Source organism: Mobula birostris, chromosome 13 (genome assembly GCF_030028105.1).
Source record: "Mobula birostris isolate sMobBir1 chromosome 13, sMobBir1.hap1, whole genome shotgun sequence".
Taxonomy (NCBI): Eukaryota; Metazoa; Chordata; class Chondrichthyes; order Myliobatiformes; family Myliobatidae; genus Mobula; species Mobula birostris.
In genome coordinates, this window is record NC_092382.1 from 5,596,651 (window position 1) to 5,619,899 (window position 23,249).

The 23,249-nt window shown below is 46.0% G+C and overlaps 1 protein-coding gene across 10 annotated transcripts in view; it reads left to right on the forward strand.

The window, feature by feature from the left end:
- Positions 1-23,249, forward strand: part of LOC140208245 (NACHT, LRR and PYD domains-containing protein 3-like) — an 81,113-nt gene that overhangs the window by 51,244 nt on the left and 6,620 nt on the right. For 8 of the 10 annotated variants that reach the window (XM_072276776.1, XM_072276775.1, XM_072276774.1 and 5 more), the window contains 10 exons: positions 3,925-4,017; positions 5,413-5,750; positions 11,153-11,324; positions 11,425-11,490; positions 12,863-13,029; positions 14,759-14,930; positions 15,030-15,095; positions 19,422-21,156; positions 22,431-22,517; positions 22,673-22,843. In XM_072276776.1, coding sequence (XP_072132877.1) covers positions 3,957-4,017; positions 5,413-5,750; positions 11,153-11,324; positions 11,425-11,490; positions 12,863-13,029; positions 14,759-14,930; positions 15,030-15,095; positions 19,422-21,156; positions 22,431-22,517; positions 22,673-22,843 — 3,035 coding nt within the window. In that variant the 5' untranslated portion in view covers positions 3,925-3,956. Of the gene's footprint in view, positions 1-768; positions 811-3,924; positions 4,018-5,412; positions 5,751-11,152; positions 11,325-11,424; positions 11,491-12,862; positions 13,030-14,758; positions 14,931-15,029; positions 15,096-19,421; positions 21,157-22,430; positions 22,518-22,672; positions 22,844-23,249 lie in introns of those variants that run through there. The other 2 variants (XM_072276782.1, XM_072276783.1) reach the window with 2 other exon arrangements.

The following is a 23,249-nucleotide window of genomic DNA, read 5'->3' on the forward strand; positions in this document are numbered from 1 at the left end:
TCTTAGGCACTGGTATAATTGTTGCCCTTTTGAAGCAAGTGGGAACTTCGGCTCGTAGCAGTGAGAGGTTGAAAATGTCCTTGAATACTCCCGCTAGTTGGTTGGCACAGGTTTTCAGAGCCTCACCAGGTACTCCATCGGGACCTTCTGCCTTGCGAGGGTTCACTCTCTTTAAGGACAGCCTAACATCGGCCTCTGAGACAGATATCACAGGGTCATCAGGTGCAGCAGGGATTTTCACGGCTGTAGTTGTGTTCTGCCTTTCAAAGCGTGCATAGAAGGCATTGAGTTCATCTGGTAGCGAAGCATCGCCGCCATTCACGCTATTGTGTTTCGCTTTTAGGACGTACAGACCCTGCCGGAGTTGCTGTGCATCCGAAGTCGCTTCCTACGTCTTTCGAAATTGTTTTTTCGTTCTTGAAATAGTCCTCCCCAAACCATACCTGGTCCCTGCACAGGCCTGGGTTGCCAGACTTGAATGCCACAGATCTAGCTTCAGCAGACGACATACCTCCTGGTTCATCCACGGCTTTTGGTTTGGGAACGTACAGTCAGTCTTTGTGGGCACACACTCATCTACACAGGTTTTAATGAAGTCAGTAACAACTACAGCATACTCAAAGATGAATCCCTGAATACAGTCCAGTCCGCCGATTCAAAGCAGTCCTGTAGGGGCTCCTGTGCTTCCCTTGTCCAAACCTTCTTGGTCCTCACTGCTGGTGCCGCAGTCTTCAGTCTCTGCCTGTACTCAGGGTGTAGAAGTACAGCCAGGTGATCAGACTTCCCGAAGTGAGGGCGTGGAGTAGCACGGTAGGCCTATTGATGGTGATGTAACAATGGTCCAGTGTGTTGTTTCCTCTGGTATTGCATATCATCTGTTGATGGTAGTTGCTTGGTGATGTTTTTCAGACTGACCTGTTTAAAATCACCCAAAACGATATTTTGTTAAGCAGATTTGTCCCTCGCCATTTATGGAATTCCCAGCAGTTCAATATTGTAGTTAAAATTGTGAAGTGTTACGGATTTGCAAGAAAACATGCTTCTTTTAATGCTACATCTCACAATAATATTTAAAATATATGTTTAAAATCCGGCAGTATTTTTAGCGATCGGTCAATAACGTTGGTGTCTATTTCCCAGTTAGAACCCCAACACTTCTGGGATCAGCAAGAGTGAGATGCAGAGATATTTCGTGTTGCAACTCGGGGCTTCATTATGGCCAATTCTCTGTTTCCACAGCAAGCGTTACTAACAAGGCCATAAACCGAGCACTGTCAAAATGACTGTGGGGTAATCTAGACAGAACGTGTTAAGAACACTAGCTGTGAAGCACATTGCAATCGATGCACGTTAATTGCGGTTAGCCAATATTTTGGAACATGGCCTATAGCACGGTCTCATCAAGAATGATGAGTTCGGAGAAGGACATAAAGATGCGGAAGGTGCTGGCGTGGAGGGCTATGATTGAGATGAAGGAAATCCGGATGTCGAACCTGACCAGAGGGCTTAAAAAGAGGATTTTCATAGCAGTCATAGAGTCCATTCTCACGAACGGATGCGAGACATGGACACTCACCAAGACTATACTAAAGTCTGTAGATGGTTGCTATACACAAATGCTCTGAATGGCTCTTGACGTGAGTTGGCAACAGCACATGACGAACGTCGAGCTCTATGACGACCTACCGATGCTCACCACTAAAATCCAGGCGAGAAGACTGCAACTAGCGGGGCACTGTCTACGCCACCACGAGCTACCTGCCAGCCTAGTCATCATATGGGAGCCCAAGCACGGGAGGATGAGCCCTGGGCGCCCTCCCAAGACTATGGTCAACATGCTGCTAGAAGACAGCGGCGCGGCTAATGTGGATGAACTGAACACACTGATGAGGGACAGGGAGAAGTGGAGAGTCCGTTATCGTGCCCGACGCCGGCCCCCTCGGCCTGAGTCGACGTAGTGGTAGTAGTAGTAGTAGTAGTATTAGTACTAGTCGTACTATAGCATGGCTGAATAGAATGAACAGAACTCCTTCACCAGGACATTCTCTAATAACGAAAAGAAAATGAATAGCACACAAAATCAATTTGCCTCACCAGGGGGAATATATAGAGGGGCGATGCAGCTTATGAGCCTGAGAAGCCATTACTTACAAAATCCAAATATTCTGGTAGCTTTTTATTTCCAGAAAAATAACATTAACAAATTGATAGATCGTTAACGCTGTTGCTAAGTTAAAGAGTGAATTATATCTATAGGCTTCAATGGGTACATTTAATGTCAGAGAAATGTATGTTTCTTCGCAAATATCCACGAGAACAGAGGAGTGCCCCAAAGTATGAATGACAGTCAAATGTTAGAAACTCAAAGACAACCCGCAGCTCCTCTCACTCACACATAAACAGCAGCAAAACAACGACCGCCCCTCCCCACCAGCAAAAAAGCATCCGCACACTCCACCGAGCACTCAAGCGTTTGGCAAAGCATCAGTAAAGATACAGACAAAGCCTACTCTTTCACCCGGTAATTCGACATACCACAGGCTCTCTCTGTCCCTAATAAGGGATAAAAAGAGATGTCCCTGTTTCGCAGCGAGAGGAGAGACATAACAAACAACTCGCTGATTTCCGATGTTAAAAAAGTCAGTTGTGTTGCTTTTTCCGAGCTCTGTGCCCAAAGAACTCGAGTCCCTGGCACACAGTCATCTTGTTGCTTCTGATCCTCCATCTCCCACGACACACCAGTCATCAGAGGGAATGCAAATCATCCTTTCACTGTCAGGTTGAACGTTGTAAACATTATCTCCAGCACAAACTTATCCAGCCTGGAAATGTCAAAATTATCCCCAGCCTTGTCTTCAGAAAGTAGGAAATACTGCACAATATTTATTAATTTGAAGAACCCAGTCAATAACCGAGGTTTGAATTTGACTTCCACAGGTTCTGAACCACGATTAGCACCACTACAATTTGAATGTGCAAATTCCTAGTTTGGTAAATTAATGGACCGCGTGCAAAAGGAAAGGTGAACTCAAATACTCAAAGTTCACAGTCCCATCTGCAGCCTTTCATTGATTCCTGGAGGCAGATTTCGTTACAGTAATCGCTGTCCCCCTCCCTCTTCAGTGGATCATCAGATAATAAACAAGTCATGCATTAAAATTTAACCAAATGCATTAAATGTAATCATGATGCATGGTATCGCACTAGTCCACAGGATGAGCTGTTTTTTTTTAATATATATGAAGGTCAGATGTAAAGGTTGGTGAAGGTATAATCACTGTTAGTAGGCACAGATTTAATAAAGGCGAGGAAATGGTGCAAATCGTTTCATCAAAGCAAATTGCACAAAAATTAATCCACTGAGACTTTAGAAACCTTCTAACATCGCTCCTGTATTTAACTTCATGGAAACTTGCCAGTGACATCCATGTTAAAATGAAAGGAGAATCAGGTGTGATTAAGAAATCTGCGCAATTCCGCAACAAGAGGAATGGAAGTCGCATGGTCAGCAGGAGTGTTATGGGTTTCGCTGTTGTTACAGACGTCCGTTGATCATCACAGCGCCACCAGTGGTGGGAGGGTCAAAGCAGTGGGTACTGTCTGCTCAGACTCTCCAACCTGCATTGAAATTCCACCGATCCACAATTCGGTATGACACCACTCCGGGTCCATGCCACAGGACTGGTTCCTGAAACTTGTTCTTGCTTTGAACAGCGTGAGCAGATCAGCCGGTAATGCGGCCAACGTGGGTACTCCAGGGATTGTGTGATTGGGGGTGTGAATGTGTGCAGAAGGATCAGGCCATATCATGACTGCATTGGATATGAACATGTTACTGTCAGTGTGTAGCTGAATGGACATGGCAAAGTTCTCCTTTGTGCCTTAATTGATGTCTGACCCGTCTGCTAATTTTACTTGTTACAGAGAACCAGAAGCTGCCCACACTTATCCTCAAAATGGCTGAAGCAGCAAGTAAGGGAGGGGTTCCAGAAGCTACAACATCAGGAAAACAGATGGGTATGTAGGAATCATTTTGTTGACACCAAATTGGGCAATCTCATATTCAGCATCTGCTCTGTACCTGACATGTATATCTCAACTTCCCACACCGGTTCAAATCAATCATCAGAATTTCTTCAGATATAACCACTGCATCCAGATTTGTCTCATAAACAAATGTGGAGATGTCACAGTTATCTCCATAGTCAAAATCGCCATCTGAACAGCGCGGGTCCTGGCACTAATTCCAGTGACCCACAGGTCACTCCCTGCCATTTGGAAAACAACCCATTTATCCCTACTTTATGTCATGTTGACCAACTAATTCCGTATCCATATAAATACTTTATCCCCAGCACCTGGTGGTTGAAGTTTCCCGATGAATCTCCAATGTGGGATGTTACTGAAAATCCAAATGCTCCACATTCTCTGGTCTCGCCTTAACTATTCTGCTAGTTGCATCACCAAGAACATTCCAGTGGATTCAGTCAGCTTAATTTCTCCTTTACAATTCATTGGTGGATTTGTTCGATCCTTTCAACTTTCTCCTGTCATAGTGTTTACTATGGCTGAACATTATTCACACCACTGAGGTCAAACTAACCAGAATACTGTTCCTAAATTTTACTCTAACTTTTTCTTATGCAATTTTAAGTATATCAAACCATTCAAACTGTCTCGGTTTACCTGTGCCTGTAAGGTTTTCGGGACACCATTTAGAGCAGCATTTACCCGCTGAAGGCAATTTTTTGAAGTAGGTAAATGCAGGTGGAATTACTGAGAACTGAGTGTCTCCAAAGCTGATCCATGTTGCAACTGCACACAATACTCGAACTACGACTCGCGAACGACCCCTACAACTCCAAAATGACATACCAATTTACCTATTCAACTGAGACGAGACAACCTGCAGAATCGGGAATTCTAACCAACGCACACAAAATGCTTGAGGGGCTCGGCGGGCCAGACATCAGCTACGGGAAAGAGTAAAGTGTCGACGTTTTGGAAAGGGTCTTGGCCCGTAACATCGACTGTAGACAGATTTCCACAGTTGCTGCCTGAACTGTCGAATACTTACAGCAGTTTCTGTACGACTCTACTCACAGTTTGACTTATAAAATCCAATGTACCAAATATTTCTTTACAACCCCAACTGCACGTGACACCACTTTCAATAAACTAAAATCCCTGGTGTCATATCCATGTTCGTCAGTGCACTACTCACTACCCTGACTTTCACTGTGTAATTCCTTCTCTGATCTGTCCTTCCAAAGTGTAACACGTTTTTGTGTCTGTTTCAGATTGTGTTCGGCGACGTGCTGCACAAAAACCCCGTCTTTAGGATCCAGAGAGAAATTTGCTGTCCAATAGGTGTTCGATAATGTCTTTAATTTCCCCCATTTTCCTTCACAGGTCCGAGCTCAGTGATCACCGAGCTCCTGGCAAGCTGTGACGATTTCCAGCTGCTGCTGTTGATGGATTTCTACCAGGACAGGCTGGAGCAGGCGATGCTCCCGGATCCCAGTACAGATCCCTTGTGGCCGCTCAATGCTCACAGCGAGTGGAGCAGTTCACAGTTCTCTGACGCTGGAATAAACGAGTTTAAATGGAAATACGGCAGGAACTTTAGTTTCGGGAAGACTGTACCGTGTGACGGCAGGATGTCAGCGAGGACTGGGACATCATCAGTGGTGAACGGAGTGAGCCTGGCGTTAACGGCCGAGAATCAGTTCAGTGGAGAGGAACATCGGGTGAGTGGGAGGGAGAACGTGTTTGAATTTTCGCACATCACAGCACTGATGGGTGTCGGAACTCTGATTAATAGGGATATCAAAGCATAAGAACAAATCACAAATAAATAAATATAATTGTTAAAAATGTTAATCTCAAGCAATGATTGAAAAGGTTGTAAATACCTCTGGCGGCGGCTCAATGATCAGAGCGAGGGGAGTATCTCACAATTCTGAGGTTGCAATAAACGAGTTTAAATGGAAGTACGGCAGAAACTTTTATCTCGGGAGGACTGTACAATGTGACGGCAGGATGTCCGTGAGAACTGGGGCGTCATCAGTGGGTGCCACAGGAGCTGGAGTGTGTTCTGTTCTGGGTGATGATAATTGTGTTACAATCTGTAACTGCAAGGCTTATTGAGAAAGTAAGGAGGCATGGGATCCAAGGGGACATTGCTTTGTGGATCCAGAACTGGCTTGCCCACAGAAGGCAAAGAGTTGATGTAGAAGGGTCATATTCTGCATGGAGCTCGGTCACCAGTGGGGTGCCTCAGGGACCAGTTCTGGGACCCTTACTCTTCGTGATTTTCATAAATCACCTGGACGAGGAAGTGGAGGGATGCGTTCATAAGTTTGCTGATGACACAAAGGTTGAAGGTGTTGTAGGTAGTGTGGAGGGCTATCAGAGGTTACAGCGGGGCATTGCTCGGATGCAGAACTGAGTTAGAAGTGGCGGATGGAGTTCAACCCAGATAAGTGTGAAGTGGTTCATTTTGGTAGGTCAAATATGATGGCAGAATATAATATTAAAACATAGAACATAGAATAGTACAGCATATTACAGGCCCTTCGGCCCACAATGTTGTGCCGACCCTCAAACCCTGCCTCCCATATAAGCCCCCACCTTAAATTCCTCCATATACCTGTCTAGTAATTCTTAAACTTCACTAGTGTATCTGCCTCCACTACTGACTCAGGCAGTACATTCCACACACCAAACACTCTCTGTAAAAAAACTTCCTCTAATATCCCCCTTGAACTCCCCACCCCTTACCTTAAAGCCATGTCCTCTTGTATTGAGCAGTGGTGCCCTGGGGAAGAGGCACTGGCTATCCACTCTATCTGTTCCTCTTATTATCTTGTACACCTCTATCATGTCTCCTCTCATCCTCCTTCTCTCCAAAGAGTAAAGCCCTGGCTCCCTTAATCTCTGATCATAATGCATACTCTCTAAACCAGGCAGCATCCTGGTAAGTCTCCTCTGTACCCTTTCCAATGCTTCCACATCCTTCCTATAGTGAGGTGACCAGAACTGGACACAGTACTCCAAGTGTGGCCTAACCAGAATTTTATAGAGCTGCATCATTACATCGCGACTCTTAAACGCTATCCCTCGACTTATGAAAGCTAACACCCCATAAGCTTTCTTAACTGCCCTATCTACCTGGGAGGCAACTTTCAGGGATCTGTAGCCCTGTATCCCCAATTAATTGTAAGACACTTGGCAGTGTGGAGGATCAGAGGGATTTTGAGGTCCGAGTCCACAGAACACTCAGAGCAGCTGCGCAGGTTGACTCTGTGGTTAAGAAGGCATACGGCGTTTTGGCCTTCATCAATCGTGGAATTGAATTTAGGAGCTGAGAGGTAACGTTGCAACTATATAGGACCCCAGTCAGACCCCACTTGAAGTACTGTGCTCAGTTCTGGTCACCTCACTACAGGAAGGATGGGGAAGCCATAGAAAGGGTGCGGAGGAGATTTACAAGGATGTTGCCTGGATTGGGGAGCATGCCTTATGAGAATAGGTTGAGCGAACTCGGCCTTTTCTCCTTGGAGTGAAGGAGGATGAGAGGTGACCTGATAGAGGTGTATAAGATGATGAGAGGCATTGATCTTGTGGAGAGTCAGATGCTTTCTTCCCAGAGCTGAAATGGTTGCTACAAGAGGACACAGGTTTAAGTTGCTGGGAAATAGGTACAGATAAGATGTCAGGGGTACATTTCTTTTACGAAGAGAGTGGTGAGTGCGTGGAATAGGCTGCCGGCAACGGTGGTGGAGGCGGATACGACAGGGTCTTTTAAGAGACATTTGGATAGTTACATAGAGCTTAGAAAGACAGAGGGCTATAGGTAAGCCTAGTAATTTCGAAGGTAGGGACATGTTCGATACAACTTTGTGAGCCAAAGGGCCTGTGTTGTGCTGTAGGTTTTCTATGTTTCTATGCAAACAGTGTGAATCTGGGAATACTGCCATGTTGTAATGTGTAATCACTGAATAAACCTCCACTGGAAAAGGCAAAGGAAAGGCATCAGGTGTCAGCCGGTAATCCGCTGTAACTTTGGACACTGGCGGACTGAGGAGATGAATCACATCTTCTTTTCTGCGACTGTTCACTCTGTTATAAAAACCTTCTGACTTCTTTCTTCCTCTGTGATCGTTACTTGTCTGGTTTCTGTTTTACACCGTCAAATCCGATGAGGAATTATTTATGGATTTGGAGCCACGTCAAAGAAGCGGTCACAGACTAGCCAGGATCTCATTGAAACATAGAAATATAGAAAATAGATGCAGGAGTAGGCCATTCGGCCCTTCGAGCCTGCAACACCATTCAGTATGATCATGGCTGATCATCCAACTCAGAACCCTGTACCTGCCTTCTCTCCATACCCCCTGATCCCCTTAACCGCAAGGGCCATATCTAACTCCCTCTTAAATATAGCCAATGAACTGGCCTCAATTGTTTCCTGTGGCAGAGAATTCCACAGATTCACCTCTCTCTGTGTGAAGATGTTTTTCCTCATGTCGGTCCTAAAAGGCTTCCCCTTTATCCTCAAACTGTGACCCCGCGTTTTGGACTTCTCCAACACAGGGAATAATCTTCCTGCATCTAGTCTGTCCAATCCCTTTAGGATTTTATACATTTCAATAAGATCCCCCCGCCCCCACAATCTTCTAAATTCCAGCGAGTATAAGCCTAGTCGATCCAGTCTTTCATCATATGAAAGTCCTGCCTTCCCAGGAATCAATCGGGTGAACCTTCTTTGTACTCCCTCTATGGCAAGAATGTCTTTCCTCAGATTAGGGAACCAAAACTGCACACAATACTCCAGGTGTGGTCTCACCAAGGCCTTGTACAACTGCAGTAGTACCTCCCTGCTCCTGTACTCGAATCCTCTCGCTATAAATGCCAGCATTCCATTCTCCTTTTTCACCGCCTGCTGTACCTGCATGCCCACTTTCAATGACTGATGTATAATGACACCCAGGTCTCGTTGCACCTCCCCTTATCTAATCGGCCAGCATTCAGATGATAATCTGTTTTCCTGTTCTTGCCACCAAAGTGGATAACTTCACATTTATCCACATTAAATTGCACCTGCCATGCATTTGCCCACTCACCCAACCTATCCAAGTCACCCTCCATCCTCTTAGCATCCTCCTCACAGCTAACACTGCCACCCTGCTTCTTGTCATCCGCAAACTTGGAGATGCTGCATTTAATTCCCTCATCCAAGTCATTAATATATATTGTAAACAACTGGGGTCCCAGCCCTGAGCCTTGCGGTACCCCACTAGTCACTGCCTGCCATTCTGAAAAGGTCCCGTTTATTCCCACTCTTTGCTTCCTGTCTGCCAAACAATTCTCTATCCACATCAATACCATACCCCGAATACCGTGTGCTTTAAGTTTGCACAATAATCTCCTGTGTAGGACCTTGTTAAAAGCCTTTTGAAAATCCAAATATACCACATCCACTGGTTCTCCCCTGTCCACTCTACTAGTTACATCCTCAAAAAATTCTATGAGATTCGTCAGACATGATTTTCCTTTCACAAATCCATGCTGACTTTGTCCGATGATTTCACCGCTTTCCAAATGTACTGTTATCGCATCTTTGATAACTGACTCCAGCATTTTCCCCGCCGCTGATGTCAGGCTAACCTGTCTATAATTCCGCGGTTTCTCTCTCCCTCCTTTTTTAAAAAGTGGGGTTACATTAGCCACCCTCCATCCTCAGGAACTAATCCAGAATCTAAAGAGTTTTGAAAAATTATCACTAACGCATCCACTATTTCTTGGGCTGCTTCTTTCTGCACTCTGGGATGCAGACCATCTGGCCCTGGGGATTTATCTGCCTTTAATACCTTCAATTTACCTAACACCACATCTCTACTAACATGTATTTCGCTCAGTTCCTCCATCTCACTGGACCCTCTGTCCCCTACTATTTCTGGAAGATTATTTATGTCCTCCTTAGTGAAGACAGAACCAAAGTAATTATTCAATTGGTCTGCCATGTCCTTGTTCCCCATGACAAATTCACCTGTTTCGGACTGTAAGGGACCTACATTTGTCTTAATCAATCTTTTTCCTTTCACATATCTATTAAAGCTTTTACAGTCAGTTTTTATGTTCCCTGCCAGTTTTCTCTCATAATCTTTTTTCCCCCTGTCCTAATTAACCCTTTGTCCTCCTCTGCTGGACTCTGAATTTCTCCCAGTCCTCAGGTGTGCCGCTTTTTCTGGCTAATTTGTATGCTTCTTCTTTGGAATTGATACTATCCTTAATTTCCATTGTCAGCCACAGGTGCACTACCTTCCTTGATTTATTCTTTTGCCAAACTGGGATGAACAATTGTTGTAGTTCATCCATGCGACCTTTAAATGCTTGCCATTGCATATCCACCGTCAACCCTTTAAGTATCATTTGCCAGTCTATCTTAGCTAATTCACGTCTCATACCTTCAAAGTTACTCTTACCCAAGGGGCCTCGCACAATAAGATTGCAATCTAACTCTTCCTCATTGCTCAACACCCAGTCTAGAATGGCCTGATCTCTAGTTGGTTCCTCGACATGTTGGTTCAGAAAACCATCCCGCAGACGTTCCAAGAAATCCTCTTCCTCAGCACCCTTACCAATTTGGGTCACCCAATCTATATGTAGATTGAAGTATCCCATTATAACTGCTGTTCCTTTATTGCACATATTTCTAAATTCCTGTTTAATGCCATCTCCAAACTCACTACTACTGTTAGGTGGCCTGTACACAACTCCCACCAGCGTTTTCTGTCCCTTAGTGTTATGCAGCACTACCCATATCGATTCCACATCCTCCAGGTTAATGTCCTTCCTTTCTATGGTGTTAATCTCCTCTCTAACCAGCAACGCTACCCCACCTCCTTTTCTTTCACGTCTATCCCTCCTGAATATTGAATATCCCCAATGTTAATTTGGTGGAGCAGATTCACTGTGAATGTGCCTCCATGTGCTCTGCACTCAGAATGTACAGTCCATGTCCAGACAGGATCAGCACCTGTCCGGGTGACTGCTCAGTGTGATCCCGTTACAGAGCACATCATTTATTTCTCATTCTCTGTGTGAATCTGTCAGTCCCCAATAAGTTCACTGTTACTCTTCACAGAAAATCTCTGATCTTGCTGATAAGGGAGAGCGGGCAGACAGTTCTAAACTCCTCCTGAGCCTGGTGATGGAGAAAGGCTCCCGCGCCTGGAGGGTGATGTGGGAAACGGTTGTGAAAATGCGGAATTGTGTCCCAACGTTTGACGAAATACTGAAGGAAATACAGGAATATGGTGAGAAAATATCAGAGATTAATTTAAATTTTGGATCGCATCACAGCACACTTTACAATTTTACAAAAATGATTTCCTCAATTTGTTTAAATTTAATCAGGTTATGATCCTTCCCATCGGCCAAGTCCCGCTCAACTTTCACTAAAGGGTCTCAATGAGCTGAACGGTAAGTGAACGTGCATTGAACATTGCAGAGTATAACACAGGAATAAGCCATTAGGCATATCATATTGTGCCAAACCAGCTAAGAAGTAAATCAAATGTACCCAAACTCTAATCTCTCCTTCCTACACCATGTCCATATGCACCTATCCTCCTTACATCCATTTGCCTGTCCAAACGTCTCTTAAAAGCTTCTAATAGTTTGCCTCTATCAGCTTATAAGGCAGTGCATTCCAGGCAGCCACAACTCTCTGATTTAAAAAAAAAAGCTATCCCTCACATCCCCTTCATTCTACACCCTCTCACCTTCAATATATTCCCTCTGGTAATAAACACTTCAACTGTGGAAGACCGATTCTCTCTCTCCAATCTATCTAAGCCTCTCATAATGTTGTCAACCTGTGTTAGAGCTCCCCTTGGCCTCCGATGGTCCAGAGAAAACAACCAATTTTTTCTCCAGCCTCTCGTGATAGCACATACCCTCTAAACCAGGCAGCTGTCTGAAGCCTCAACACCCCTCCGGTAGTGGGGTGATCGGAACGGTACGCAATGGCCCACATGTGGCCGAAGGAGAGTTTCTAAAATTGAAACTTGACGCCTGTTTCCACCAACGGTTGTAAATTGACTTAGGTAATGTTAAGTATCTCAAACCGTTCAAACTGTCTCGGTTCATCACTGCGTGTCAGGTTTCTGAGGCACCATTTGCCCGTTGAGGGCAAGTTTCTGAAGTAGCTAATCGCAGGTGTAATTACTGAGAACTGAATGCTTCCAAAGCTGATCCAAGATGGAACTGCACACAATAATCCAAATTAGACCTTGCGAATGACCCATTAAACTCCAACATAACATGCCAATTACTCTACTCAGCCGAGAAGAGATAATCTGCAGATTCCGGTAATCTAAGCAATGCACACAAACTGCTGGAGGAACTCAGGGGGTTAGGCAGCAGCTGTGGGAATCAACGTTTCGGGAAGCGTCCCGGCCTACAAAGTCGGCTGTATACACATTTCCTTAGTTGCTGACTGCCTGCTGAAATTCTCCAGCACCTTGTGTGTCTATCCTCAACAGTTAGATTTATAACATCAAATGTATCAAAGCTTTCTTTACGACCCTTTCTCCACATGACATTACTTTGAATTTAATTAAATTCCTTTGTGCTGTATCTACTTTCCTCACTGCACTGTTCAGTGCCCCGTCCCTCGCTGTGTAATTCCTTCCCTGACTTGTCCTTCCAAATTGTAACACATTTGTGTGCCTATTTTGGATTGTATTTGGTCACCTGCTGCACAGACACCCCGTCTTTAGGTTCCAGAGAGAAATTTTCTGCCCAATAGGTGTTGGGAAATGTCTTTAATTTTCTCCATTTTGCGTCACAGTTCGGAGCTCAGTGATCACCGAGCTCCTGGCAAGCTGGGACGATTCCCAACTGCTGCAGCTGACGGATTTCTACTGGGACAGGCTGGAGCAGGCGGTGGAAGGAGGGGTGCACGGAGTGAGCCTGGTGTTAACGGCCGAGAATCAGTTCAGTGGAGAGGAACATCGGGTGAGTGGGAGGGAGAATGGGTTTGAATTTTCACACGTCACAGGACTGATGGGTGTCTGAACTCTGACTCATTGGATAATAAAGCATAAAAACATTTCACAAATGTATATAATTCTTAAAACTGTAAATGAGAAGCAATGATACCCCCAGAGGCAGCTGAATGTTCAGAGCGAGAGGAGCAGATAACAATTGAATGAGGTTGCAATAAATGTATTTAGATGGAAATAGAAACATAGAAAACATAGAAAGCCTACGGCAGAATACAGGCCCTTCTGCCCACAAACTTGTGCCGAACAGGTCCCTACCTTAGAAATTACTAAGGTTACCCATAGCCCTCTATTTTTCAAAGCTCCATGTACCTATCCAGAAGACTCTTAAAAGACCCTATCATATCCGCCTCCACCACCGTTGTTGGCAGCCCACTCCACGCACTCACCACTCTCTGTGTTTAAAAAAAACTTACCGCTGACATCTCATCTGTACCTACTCCCCAGCACCTTAAACCTGTGCCCTCTTGTGGCAGCCATTTCAGCCCAGGGAAAAATCCTCTGACTATCCACACGATCAATGCTTCACATCATCTTATACGCCTTCATCAGGTTGACTCTCATCCTCCGTCGCTCCAAGGAGAAAAGGCCGGGTTCACTCAACCTGCTCTCATAAGGCATGCTCCCCAATCCAGGCAACATCCTTGTAAATGAGGCCACCAGATCAGAGCACTGTACACCAAGTGGTGTCTGACCAGGGTCCTATATGGCTGCAACATTACCTCTCGAATCCTAAATTCAAGTCCACAATTGATGAAGGCCAATATACCGTATGCCTTCTTAACCACATGGACAACATGCGCAGATGCTTTGAGCGCCCTATAGACTCGGACCCCAAGATCCCTCTGGTTCTCCACACTACCAAGAGCCAACATATTTGACCAACCAAAATGAACCACTTCACACTTACCTGGGTTGAACACCATCTGCCAATTCTCAGCCCAGTTTTGCATCCTATCAATGTCCCGCTGTAACCTCCACACTATCCACAACACCACCAACCTTTGTGTCATTAAATATGGTAGGAACTTTTATTTTGGGAAGGCCGTGCAGCGTGACGGCAGGATGTCAGTGAGAACCGGGACATCATCAGTGGGTGCCACAGGAGCTGGAGTGTGTTCTGTTCTGGGTGGAGATCACTCTGTTACAATCTGTAACTGTAAACAGTGTGAATCGGGGAATACTGTCATGTTGTAATGTGTAATCGCTGAATAAACCTCCACTGGAAAAGGCAAAGGAAAGGAATTATGTGTCAGCCGGTAATCCGCTGTATTGTTGGACACTGGCGGACTGAGGAGATGAATCACATCATCTTTTCTGCAATTTATCTGAGACTGTTCACTCTGTTATAAAAACTTTCCTGACTTCTTTATTCCTCTGTGATCGTTATTTTCTGATTTCTGTGTTACACCGTCAAATCTGGTGAGGAATTATTTATGGATTTGGAGCCAGGTCAATGAAGCGGTCACAGACCAGCCAGGATCTCATTGACTGGTGGACCAGGTTCACGGTGAATGTCCCTCCGTGTGCTCTGCACTCAGAATGTACAGTCCATGTCCATTCAGGATCAGCACCCGTCCGGGTGACTGCTCAGTGTGATCCCGTTACAGAGCACATCACTTACTTCTCATTCTCTGTGTGAATCTGTCAGACCCCAATATGTTCACTGTTACTCTTCACAGAAAATCTCTGATCTCGCTGATAAGGGAGAGCGGGCGGACAGTTCTAAACTCCTCCTGAGCCTGGTGATGGAGAAAGGCTCCCGCGCCCGGAGGGTGATGTGGGACACCTTTGTGAAAATACGGAATTGTGTCCCAAATTTGGACAAAATACTGAAGGAAATACAGACATATGGTGAGATAATATCAGAGATTAATTTAAATTTGGATCGCAGCACAGCACACTTAAAATTTTTACAAAAATCATTTCCTCAATTTGTTTAAATTTAAACAGGTTGTGATCCCTCCCCTCGACCAATTCCCGCTCAACTTTTACTAGAGGTCCTCAGTAAGTTGAAAGGTAAGTGACCGTGCATTGAACATTGCAGAGTATAAGATGGGGATAAGCCATTCGGCGTATCACATTGTGCCGAACCAGCTAAGAAGTAAATCAAACACACCCAAACTCTAATCTCTCCTTCCTACACCATGTCCATATGCCTCCATCTTCCTTATATCCATGTGCCTGTCCAAACGTCTCTTAGAAGTCTCTAACAATTTGCCTCTCCCACCTTACCAGGCAGTGCATTCCAGTCATCCATGACTCTCTGATTTAAAAAAAAAACTATTCCTCACATCCCCCTTAATCCAACCCCCTCTCACCTTCACTGCAGGCCCCTAGTGATAGACATTTGAACCCCAGGAAACCGATTCTCTCTGTCCACTCTGTCTAAGCCTCTCATAATTTTGTCAACCTGTGTCAGATCCCTCGGCCTCCGATGATCCAGAGAAAGCAATTCATTTTTCTCCAGCCTCTCATGATAGCACATGCCCTCTGAACCAGACAGCATCCTGGTAAACCTCTTCTGCTCCCTCTCTAAAGACTCAACATCCCTCCGGTAGTGGGGCAATCGGAACGGTACGCAATGGCCCAGATGAGGCTGAAGCAGAGTTCATAATGTTGAAACCTGACCTCTGTTTCCACCAACGGTGGTACTTTACGTCGGGCGGTTAAGTTGTTGAGCCACAAAGATCTGACCAAGTAAATGTTGGCACTGTGACAGAGAACACAGTGAGACACAGGGAAACGTGTTTGCTAGAGGGAGAGTTTTCAAAGGACACTTTGAGGAAAGAGGCAGAGAGCTGGCGAGTTTGACTAAAGTGGTCACACCGCTCTGGGACCTGCAACCACAGATCTCCACCGGAGTCTGGCTGGAGAAGGGGGTGATCCAGAGAATAGAAAAATAAACGCACCAAAAAGTCAAAACCTTCTCTTGCCAGCCACTGCCCCCTCCTGAACAGCCTCATCCTTAACCATTTTCTAAACTCCCCCAGTTCCTGCAGATTATCCTTTCTTAGAGTTGGGCGTCCGCTGAAGTTCCAGTCACAGAACAGTAATAATAGCATCACTTTAATTAGAAAAGCAGGTAACATCCCAACCGGTCTGTTCAACCACAGAGCAGCATATGAACACCGCTGTGTTCACATCTGCACTCCCCAGTACAAACACTGTTACAGTGTTAGAGAGGGTGAGATTGGGGGACAAATTCCTCAGCTCAGTCCACAGAAGCTGAAATTCATGACTGCCGGTGTTGTGTGATGGACACTGTGGAAGGGTCAAAGATGGGAATTAGGACAGAGAAACCGAGCGTTGTGGGATCGCGGCATGGAAGGTGCTAAGAACTGAAAATGTCTATAAATAATATTGCAATTAGTTGAATTGTGACCGTCTGGATGGGAAGCTCACTGCATCCATAAGCCCATCATGTCAGTGAAAATAGAGCCCGGGGCAGTGCATGAGCTCAGAGATTGTGAGGCTTCATCATTGCAGACTGAGTTGGATCACTCAACTGCATATTTAACAGAGGAGAGAGCGTAGGAAAGACAAATATCACAAAATTTATTAATATTGCATCAGCGCATGTTTTAACTGATTATTCGAAGCACTTAACAGAAATATAAGGAATCTCGGCCAGAACGCTGGTTCAGTCTCTCTCATTTACAATAACAAATCCCAAAGATAATAATTTAAATATGGGATCAGAGACAGACGAATCAGGAAGTTTACAAACTACTAACGTCTCTGTCACCTCTGTTAAAGCTGTTCTAGTCCACATCCGGTCAATGAAACCCCTCAGTTTCCCTGCACCATTGATTTGGTAAATCGCTACAAGATTCTTCTTCACTATTCCTCATGTTGTTTGCCGAGGGAACAGACACGACAGTGAAATTCCCACAACCATTTCTGAATACGAAACAGATACACTCCTTGATTATTGAAGAGCATCATACCTACCACTGTCACATTCTCTAAAGTAAATATGTACACAATCAATGTTTTCCTATGCTCCCAATCACAGCCAAATACATTGAATGGAGACCCACACACGCCTGACAGGGTCCTGTCACATTGTGAGACACCACACAACCAGGGCAGGGTCCAGGCACATTATGAGTCCCTACACATCGCTGGCAGAGTCCTGGCACATTGTGAGACCCCACGTGACTCTGACAGGGTACTGACACACTGTGAGACCCCACACACCCCTGACACGGTCCTGACATACTGTGAGACCCCACACACCCTTGACAGGGTCCTGACACATTATGAGACCTCACATACCACTGACAGGTTCCTGACACACTATGAGACCCCACACACCTCTGACACGGTCCTGACATACTGTGAGATGCCACACACCCCTGACAGGGTTCTGACATACTGAGACTACACACACCCCTGACAGTGTCCTGACACACTGTGAGACTACACACACCCCTGACAGGGTCCTGGCACACTGTGAGACCCCACACACCCTTGACAGGGTCCTGACACATTATCAGACCTCGCATACCACTGACAGGTTCCTGACACACTATGAGACCCCACACACCTCTGACACGGTCCTGACACACTGTGAGATGCCACACACCCTTGACAGGGTTCTGACATACTGAGACTACACACACCCCTGACAGTGTCCTGACACACTGTGAGACTACACACACCCCTGACAGGGTCCTGGCACACTGTGAGACCCCACACACCCTTGACAGGGTCCTGACACATTATCAGACCTCGCATACCACTGACAGGTTCCTGACACACTATGAGACCCCACACACCTCTGACACGGTCCTGACACACTGTGAGATGCCACACACCCTTGACAGGGTTCTGACATACTGAGACTACACACACCCCTGACAGTGTCCTGACACACTGTGAGACCACACACACCCCTGGCAGGGTCCTGGCACACTGTGAGACCCCACACACCCTTGACAGGGTCCTGACACAGTGTGAGAGCTCACACACGCCTAACAGGGTTTCTGACTCACTGTGAGACCAGATCTTATCAGGGAGATTAATGCAAATGTACCCTTAGGAGGCAGCTAGGGACTGTATAAAGGAAATAGAAACAGTATATAACGTAGCGAAAGTGAGTGGGAAGTTAGTTAATTGGGAAGCTTTTAAAATCTAACAAAAGGCAACAAAAAGCATAAAGGAGGGATGAAGGCAAATGAATTGAAATTATAGACTAACACACATAGAATGATGGAGAAACCCAACAGACCAGGAAACATCTATGGTGAAAGTACAGTCAACGTTTCGGGTCGAGAACATTCTTTTGCATAACTGTGGCGGACTGGAAGTCTCTACAAAGGCCAGCCAAAACTGCCCAACGCATCACCAGCACCCCTAGCCTTCCTTCCATCAGGGACATATATACAGGAAGGCTTCAGAAAATGGCCAGCAGCATCAGGAATGATCCCACCTATCCCGCCTATGGGCTGTTTGCCCCTCTCCCACGAGGCTCCTGTCTGAACCACTTGAAGTCAGAGTGGCTCCTGTATCATAGGTATCTACATTGATTGTGTTTTTCATTGCGTTCTTAGTTTGAGTTTTTGGTGCTGTATCAGATCCGGAATAACAACTATTTCCTTCTCCTTTATACTTGTGTATCTTCAATCTTGAATCTGTTGAGCATTTGCAACACACACTCCTTAAGAGACACGAGACTGCAGATCTGCCGTCTCAAGCCATTTTCTGGAGGAATTCAGTGACCTGAGCAGCATCTGTGATGATGGAATGATGGAACGGGGAGGGGGGGAGGCGGAATTGTCTGCGTTTTGTGTCAAAATGCTGACTATCTCAATCTCCTGAACAAGACACGGACATTTTCTCCCCCAACCGCCCCTCCCTCCACCCCCCAATGTGCACGTGCTGATCAGCAAAGCAACTTCTTTGCATTTTGAATCAGTGACCCTGGGAGGGAAAGCTGTGATTCCCTGATCTGTTCCTTTGACAGAATGCCCATTTTCCTTTTCTCCATCTCCATCCGCTACATCAACACTGGGGATTAAAAGTTTCTTCCACAGGAACCATCATGTCTGTGGCGGTACTTGGGTTTGTCCAGTACGGGACAGTCGGGGGTCAGTAAACTACCAAGAAAAATAAAACGTTCACAGCACAATTAATGTGGAAATGTGATGATCTGGTGTTTATCAAGATCGCGCCTCTCTGTCTAGTTTGGGGTCTGTTAATCAAAATTTACTTCACTGTACGAACATCCATTGATTAATGCAATTAATGCAATAGTGTTGAGCTAACTCTTGCGTACTTAAATACTTAATTCTGAGTTGAGGCATCTAACAGTTTGTCCACTGTCTGTTCCCATGGAAGATGTTCAACAGAAGCACAAGGAGACTCTGCGGGCACAAACTGAAACACTGAGAGTCAACACGATCCTGATGAGGGAGAAGGTGAAGGTTTTCCAGCTGGTTGATCGATACGCTGAGCTCACGGTCATTTCTACTGTTCGAGATCGGACACTGGTGGAACATGAGCTGCTGGCAAGAGGCAGAGACCACGAGGAGTGGAGAGTGAAACATCTCCGCAGAGAGCTGGAGAAACTCCGGACAGATCGGTTGTTCCAGAGCAGCTTTTCCCGGAGTAACTCCAAATCTGGGAGTTCAGCAGCAGTGGCTGGAGTTGCGGGGATTGGGAAAACAACAATGGTTCAAAAGATTGTTTATGACTGGGCCACAGGGAAAATATACCAACAATTCCAGTTTGTCTTCAGTTTCAAGTTCCGGGATTTAAACTCTATTAACTGCAGAATAAACCTGAGGGAACTGATTCTGGATCAGTATCCTCACTTTGGGAATTTACTCAGAGAGGTCTGGAAGAACCCAGAGGGATTGCTGTTTATATTGGATGGTTTGGATGAATTCAAACACAGAATCGATTTTGCTGACAGTCGGAGAGATACAGAACCCAAGCACCAGTGCTCAGATCCAGAGTGGTGGTGTGAAGTGTCTGACATTGTGTACGGTTTAATCCAGGGCAAGCTGCTCCCAGGATGTTCAGTGCTGGTGACCACCCGCCCCACTGCGTTACATTTATTGGAAAAGGCTGATATCTGTGTCTGGGCTGAAATCCTGGGATTTTCTGGTGAGGAACGGAAGGAATATTTCATCAGGCATTTTGAAGATCAGACAGTGGCAGCAGCTGTTTTCAAACACGTGAAGGAGAACGAGATCCTGTACACCATGAGCTACAACCCCTCCTACTGCTGGATCCTCGTTCTGGCACTGGGCCCCTTCTTCACACAAAAAGTCAGGGACCCGCAGCGAGTTCCCAAGACCATCACCCAACTGTATTCCTACTATATTTACAACGTCCTGAAAAACCACGGCCGTGAGATAGAGAACCCCCGTGATGTGTTACTCAGGGTTGGTCAGATGGCCTTCAGAGGAGTGTTCGATAAGAAGATTGTGTTTACAGATGGAGATTTGATCAACTACAATCTGCAGCCTTCCCAGTTCCTGTCCGGGTTCCTGATGGAGCTTTTGGAGAGAGAGGATTCTGTCCGGAGTGTGGTGTACACATTCCCACACCTCACCATCCAAGAGTTTATAGCTGCAGTCTCACAATTCCTGAATCCACATCCCGGGGATATTGTGAAATTCCTCACTGAAGCCCACAGCAGGACAGATGGGCGATTTGAGGTATTTCTCCGTTTTGTTGCTGGTCTCTCCTCCCCAATGACAGCTCGGGGCCTGGAGGAGTTTCTGGGCCCATTTCCTCATCAAACAACCTGCCGGGTGATTGACTGGGTGAAGGAGGAGGTTAAACGCCAGAGTGGAAACAGCAGTGAAGCTGGTAAAAGGAGCCTCCTGAACACATTGCACTACCTGTTTGAGTCTCAGAATAGTGGACTGGCTCAGGCCGCACTGGGATCTGTGGAAACACTTTCATTCCGTGAAATGACACTGAATCCGGTTGACTGCGCGGTCCTGTCTCATGTCATCAGATTCTGTGATACAATAAAACTGCTGGACCTGTTTCGCTGCCACATTCAGTGTGAAGGAATCCAGCGGCTGGGACCCGGGCTGTACAAGTGCCAGGAGCTGAGGTATCAGAATTTATCTCTCAATCTGAACTGTGAAACTGTTCCATTGTGTTGTTTCAATGTAAGGAACTGTGACAAATGCCCAGGGTTCGGTCAGTAAATCCCCAACGACGGGACGGTTCTGTGGTTCCTTGTGAAGGGATGTTGGAGACTTCATCAGATCAGTGAACAACGACCATTGGTTTAATGGTAATAAATCACAGGAATGGCCGTGTTTCTCGCTGCCTGTGACACGTCCATCGACAATGTTCCTTCTCACTGTCACTGACACCCAGAGTGACACTGACTGCAGCAGGTGGGTCAGAGATTCACACCCCATTCCGGAGAAAGACAAACGACCGTACAGACTCTACATCCACTTCTCGGTGTTTGACGGGAGACCATCACCGGTCTGTCCCAGCTTTACAACGTCTTCCCGGTCAGAGAAAAGAGACCATTAGCGGACCATCCCAGTGAGAGGGAGAGACTTACCTCTGTGAGATTATCCTCCTTCTGCCCTTCCCCGTGTGTGACTATCACCATCAGTCCACCTGTGTGACTATGTGCACGACCCCGCCCCAGATGTCCTCTGCTGATTATGGGCTCTTCAGCATACAAGCGACCTACCTCAGCATCCGATCCTCCTAAGGGATTTCTCTTCCCCAACCCTTTCCACTTCGCCATCCCCCTTCCTCCTGTGGGATCTTTCTTCCACATCCCCGCTTCAATATGTGGAATCTTCCTTCACCATCCCCTTCCTGCCAAGGTATATCTCTTCCTCACCCCGTTTCTCCTGTCGGATGGCTGTTCCCCATCCCCCATTCTCCTGTGGGATCTCTCTTCCCCATCCCCCTTCCTCCTATGGGATCTATATTCCCTATCTCCCTTCCTCCTGTGGGATCTCTCTTCCCCATCCCCCTCCCTCCTTCAAGTTCAGTCTTCCTATCCTTTTTTCTCAGGTGGGGTCTGTGGACATTTCCCCATTGACAAATCTTCACTGTGGGACTTACTCCCCTTCAACCCTGTATCTCCCGACCCGCTCACGTCAGGAACACTTTTCTAACCATTAGGGAATGGGACAGAATATGTGGAGTTTACAGGGTCACACCGACAGACTAAATTACTGACATTCGGTGAATACCCTGGAGCTGGGCAGTGAGGGACATTGACAGTGATGGGAACTCCGATCAGTGATTTACTGAAGGGTTTAATGTTTCCTGAAATATCCGAGTGAGAGAAATTCCCTCAGACCCACGGTTTGAATCACTTTGTTCATCAGTTTGTCTGTTTGTGTTTAGACTTGGGGAGAATGAACTGGGAGATTCAGGAGTGAAACTGGTGTCTGCGGCTCTGAGGAACCCGGAGTGTAAAATACAGAAACTGGGGTAAGTACCAGACTGTGGGAGATTGTGTTTACAGTCACTGGGTGTCTGACACTGAACATTAATGTGATCAGTAATTGTGTTACTGATAAACAGTGGGGATCTGTACCGTCTTCTGTCTCTATGTGTCCTTCACACTCACTCTCTTTTATCTGCAGGCTGGACGAGGTTGGTCTCACAGATTTTGGTGCTGAGGATCTCGCGTCTGCTTTCAGTACAAACCCATCACTGACAGAGCTGGATCTGAGTGGTAATAAACTGGAAGATTCAGGAGTGAAACTGGTGTCTGCGGCTCTGAGGAACCCGGAGTGTAAAATACAGAAACTGCGGTAAAGGCCAGACTGTGGGAGTTTGTGTTTATAGTCACTGGGTGTCTGAACATAGAACATAGGACATAGAATAGTACAGCACAGCACAGGCCCTTCGGCCCACAATGTTGTGCCGACCCTCCAACCCTGCCTCCCATATAAGCCCCCAACTTAGATTCCTCCATATACCTGTCTAGTAGTCTCTTAAACTTCACTAGTGTATCTGCCTCCACCACTGACTCAGGCAGTGCATTCCACGCACCAACCACTCTCTGAGTAAAAAACCTTCCTCTAATATCCCCCTTGAACTTCTCACCCTTTACCTTAAAGCCATGTTCTCTTGTATTGAGCAGTGGTGCCCTCGGGAAGAGGCACTGGCTGTCCACTCTATCTATTCCTCATATTATCTTGTACACCTCTATCATGT